The 4,667-nt window shown below is 37.8% G+C and overlaps 1 protein-coding gene across 1 annotated transcript; it reads left to right on the top strand.

Moving 5' to 3' along the window:
• Positions 1-229: 229 nt before the first annotated feature.
• Positions 230-2,731, top strand: LOC122090846. Its single transcript, XM_042660575.1, has 2 exons — positions 230-482; positions 2,004-2,731. Exons 1-2 carry the CDS (start codon positions 348-350, stop codon positions 2,532-2,534), a joined length of 666 nt encoding a protein of 221 aa, XP_042516509.1. The 5' UTR covers positions 230-347; the 3' UTR covers positions 2,535-2,731.
• Positions 2,732-4,667: the final 1,936 nt, after the last annotated feature.

Raw genomic sequence — 4,667 nt, 5'->3', positions numbered from 1 at the left:
ACCCAGGCAACAACTAAATCTTGTCCAGTTGTTGATGCATCTGAATCTTCAATCAGATGCAATAATTTAAACATTTCACTTTCAAAAGCTGTGCCAAAAAGCAATAATGTAAACCTTTCACTTTATAAAAAGAGCGAATGAGGATATAAATTTGTGAATTGTCTCGTTTTTACCCCCTCCTTTATAAAAAGAGCCTTTGAGCCTATAAATTTGTGAAATGTGCCTCATTTTACAAGATAAACTTTTTGAGTCTAAAAGCTTATTTAGGTTGCTGATATGCTTTGAGTACTTAATTTTCTTTCCTTATTGTCGTCTCAGTCATTGTGTTTAGAAGAAGAAGCAAAGACATGGAGCTGTTACATGAAACCACATCATCTGCTTCCCCACCCGCCCCAGCTCCGGCTCCCGCTGCCAGTCATGGTTGTCCAGAGTACGGTGCACCTGTTCCTTGGATTGGCCTCTACATTGCAGCTGCAACAATGGTATGCTTCTTCTGCATGACTTTTGACTTGGTGCATGGACTCATTCGAAAGAAACCATTTCTACCATGTAAATTGTTCCAAATGAGTGCATTCACTATGACAGTTCTAGCAGTAGCCACAAAAATTCCTGTTGATCTAACAGGAGAAATGCCTAGAGTTGAGGAACAACTGTCCAAGCTTACTGGCACTGCACTGTTATGCACCTCACTAGGGTTTTATATGCCTTCACTGGGGACTATGGGCACATCAGAACGATATGGCAACTTGGCAGCATTGAGTGTGACTGTGATTACAGTGACTGTTAATGTGTGTATGCAAATGGGCACACGTCTGATCTCTAACTTCGCTGTAGAACACATCATCATCATGGCATGCATGTTAGTATTGCTTCTAATGATGTGGTCATCTGCTATAGCGGTTAGAGGCCAAACAGAGTTTTGGCCAAGTTATTATAGATCTAGACCTTCTTTGGATCCCAACAATGCAAAAGATGTGAAAGGATTGAAAAAACTCTTAACGAAATTCCATGTACTCAACTATACAGGCAATCCTCAGACATTGATATGTGAAACTTCACATCATCACATTTTTGGCTTACTATGTACCCTTTCTTCAGCAGTTGTCTTAGAAGCCATGGTGAGGTCAATTGATGGCCTCAAAAAAATGAGGTGGTCTAGTGATGATTGTAAGTCTGTTCAGTGTTCTGACTACAAATGGTCCATTCCCTTGGTGATTGTTACCCAAGTTCTAACCATTACAGTGGGGACTTTTGTTATCATCTATAGATGGCTTTCTTTTGTCAGCCACACTGACAAAGATGATATCTGGAAACATAAAGATGGACATTATTTTCCAGAAAGAGAATTAGAATATTTGAAGATGAAGTCCTTAACTTTTTGGTTCCCCATCAAAAGCCTGTCTATTGTCTTTGTAGTTGCCAAAGACTTTATCATGGATGTCCTCATATACATCCAAATCCTTTTGTACACATGCAGCAGTCACTTCATTGGCCTTCCAATTTACATTTTCAAGAAAATTATCCTGGACTACATCTTTCTCTGTAATTTCTGCCATAAGCAGGATAATGGTACTGAAAATAATGAAGATGAGTCTGAAATAAGATGTGAATTTGTATTATCATCATCTCTGGGTGGCACTTTTGAATCTTGGATGAGTAAAATAGCCATGAAAGACACGATGAGATGGACAAAAACACGCGAGAAGGATCATCCAATTCAACTCATCAAATTAATATCTGAATGTGATACTTCTGATTTTGAATGTGAAATCATAGGAAAATTAGAAGCTGCAGGGGAAAATTTTTTTGAGTGGTTGAAGAAACAATTTTCAAAGGGGTCTAAAAAAGATGAAAAATATGAGTACAGAGTGTCATGCATATCAATCTTGGTCATTTCAGGAATGCTTGAAAATTTGATGATTTCACGTTCCCAAAAGGACAGTAGGGAGTTTCTAATGAAGTGCTTAGATGAGTCATTTGAAATAATTTATTATGTTGAACAGAAGATCAAAACTCCCAGCATGATAGATGAAACAAGATGGATATTAACAAAAGAAGTGTGGTTGCAATGGAAGAATCCCAACCATTGGTTCCGAACCAAGATTGACTCGCCTGAGTATAAGTCTAAGGAATCCAAGAACAAGGTTCTTAAGCAAGCTTTTCATGCTTTAGGACAAAAATTTGGTTCGTTGGCTTCAAAACACAAAGCTTTGGTTACAACTGAATCTTTAATCATTTCTAAATTCATGGCGGAAGCGGAAACAAATGATGATTTGGATAAAAAGATTGATTTCTTAAAAAAATGTTTTGTTGAAATGATCCGTTTTCTTCTGTCCAAACTCCCATTGGCTATACTGAAGGAGATCCATGGAGATGATCCAACTGAAATAGGTGAAGAAAGAATGAGAAAAGCCTTGAAGTTCCTTGGTAAACTTGAGTTGTTATCCGAGGTTGGGGACAAAATCAAATGGTCATGGCCAGATAAACTCTACCTTGATGCTGTTGGTTCTGCTGAAGGAGATGATAATGCTTGAATGACAATATCAGTGTTGCTGCTTGTTCATTTCGTAGCTTATTGTTATATGTTTTAGATTTCTAAATACTACCATTGTAGTATATGTTTGTAATAATCAAGGTTTCTAGCAAGTATTATGTGTGGTTTATGGAGATGAACTTCTCTGTAATTATTACTGCTTATATGTAAATAATGTTTGCATTCCTTTTGTTTGAACTGTCAGGAGAGGATGTTGGATCAGACCATTGCAACCATCAATTTATTTATTTATTTTTTATTTTTTTATTTTTTTATTTTTTAAGAAATTACACTCCTCTCTACTGTACTTTGCCTTAATACCACTTCCCCTCCCCCTTCCCACCTAATTTGAAAAATACCACTCCCCACCCCCTGTATTTTAAAGATCTATCAATTGTCCCATTAATCACTGACAGTGTTAAAATGATATGTAGAAAGACATTATTACACTTGTGTCTAATACATATCTTTTCTCTCCCTTTTTCCTCATCAGTTATGTATTTGGACCTCGATCATTGGCTGGACCAACTTTCAAGCTTTTCTGATGCAAAGAAGAAGAAAGAGTGCAATTAGGTCTTCTCCTCCCTCTTCGCAACTCACCCATTCTGGGAGAAATCGCATATGCAACCTAGGCATTCTCCTCCCTCTTCACTTCTCATCTCTCTTTTCAAATCTCCACAGGTTCCTTAGGAATATTTCCAAGGATCAACTTACCCAATTCGAGACTCCCCAAAAGGGCACATGCTTTTGGAGCTGCAGAAAATTTAAAACTTAGGGCATTTTTTTATTGAGACTCCGAAATCTAGTTAAAGTACCTCAATGCTTCAAGAGGACATCCAACAAAAGTACATGAAGAGATCACTGTAGTCCATGTTACCACATTTCTGTTAGGCGTTTTGCCAAACAACTGTTGTGCATCCACCAAAAAGCTGAAATCTGCAAACATAGCAATCAAATTATTTACAATAAAAACTTCTTTTAAGAACCCAAATTTTATTAAGTGAGAATCGAATGCCTTCCCATGACCAAAAGCTATAACTCAACGACAATGATGTATAACTCTAATGACCCAATTCAAGTCCATTCCCACACATGAAGGAAAAAGTCCAGAATAAACTTTGTTGAACATGGGAGGAGTTGCAGAGGCAATAGTGGATCCTTTGCAGCAGTGTCACGACGCTGATCTGAGTAGAGAAGAGAAGAGAAGGGGCTTCAGACAGTTCACGATGGTGATAGTGGAGGCTATTGCAACGGTGTCATGACGGTGATATACTACAGAGAATGGCGATATCTAGGGTTTCTGTGAGGATTCCATGAGGTGAGCTTGAGGTGAGCTTCAACAAGAGATCTATTGTTTCAGACTGTCCACAATGATAACCCCTTCTAGGGCCCTAAGGGCATGTCTTGGTATTTCGTATCATAGAAGGATAATTTGGGGATTTAATATCATATATTAAGGCTGATGTCATCACTTAACTGGGTTCTCTAATAGAAGGGGTAAGATTGATAGAATCTTTAAAATGCAGGGGTGGGGAGTGGTATTTTTCAAAGTATGTATGCATAAAGTGGTACTAAGGCAAAGTACTGTGGAGGGGTGTGTAATTTCCTCTTCTTTTTTCTCATTAAAGTCAGAAAAAGAATACATTAGAATGAGTGAAAAGGGTAAAAATGAACTACAATTGTAGCCCTCACAAGAAAAATAGAGTCAACTTGTCCACCTTTGGCATTGCTATCTGTAGACAGAAAAACCCCATAAAAAGAAAATCTCAAGAAGACCTGTAAAGAGGTTTATCTTGTTCATCCCAACTTCAGTCATTCAAAACAAACCGAGGAGGAGTTCTAGACTGAAGAAACCCTAGTCAGAGTAGCATGTTTTGTTAATCCGTTCGCCACCATATTAACTTCGTGGAAACAATGAGTAATCCTCCAAGAGATACTATTTAAGTACCCTTTAGAAGACAACCATCTTTGTCTAAAGCACCATGGTGTCATGTCATTTTTTATACAACTTGCCACAGACTGCGAGTCACTTTCCACCTAGATTAGAGATAGTTTGAATTGTCTTGCAATCTTAACCACACCAAAGAAAGCTACAAACTTTGCCTATTAATTCGATGCAATACCTTCATATGAA

The sequence above is a fragment of the Macadamia integrifolia genome, chromosome 10 (assembly GCF_013358625.1).
Source record: "Macadamia integrifolia cultivar HAES 741 chromosome 10, SCU_Mint_v3, whole genome shotgun sequence".
NCBI classification, from domain to species: domain Eukaryota; kingdom Viridiplantae; phylum Streptophyta; class Magnoliopsida; order Proteales; family Proteaceae; genus Macadamia; species Macadamia integrifolia.
The sequence above is the reverse complement of the archived record's forward strand: the minus strand, read 5'-3'. Positions and strand labels throughout refer to the sequence as shown.

Excerpts from the sequence above, each read along its gene's own strand:
- LOC122090846 (XM_042660575.1), top strand. The coding sequence starts at position 348 with ATGGAGCTGTTACATGAAACCACATCATCTGCTTCCCCACCCGCCCCA. Across the intron at positions 483-2,003 it reads ACATTGCAGCTGCAACAATG|AAGATCAAAACTCCCAGCAT; the intron begins GTATGCTTCTTC and ends TATGTTGAACAG.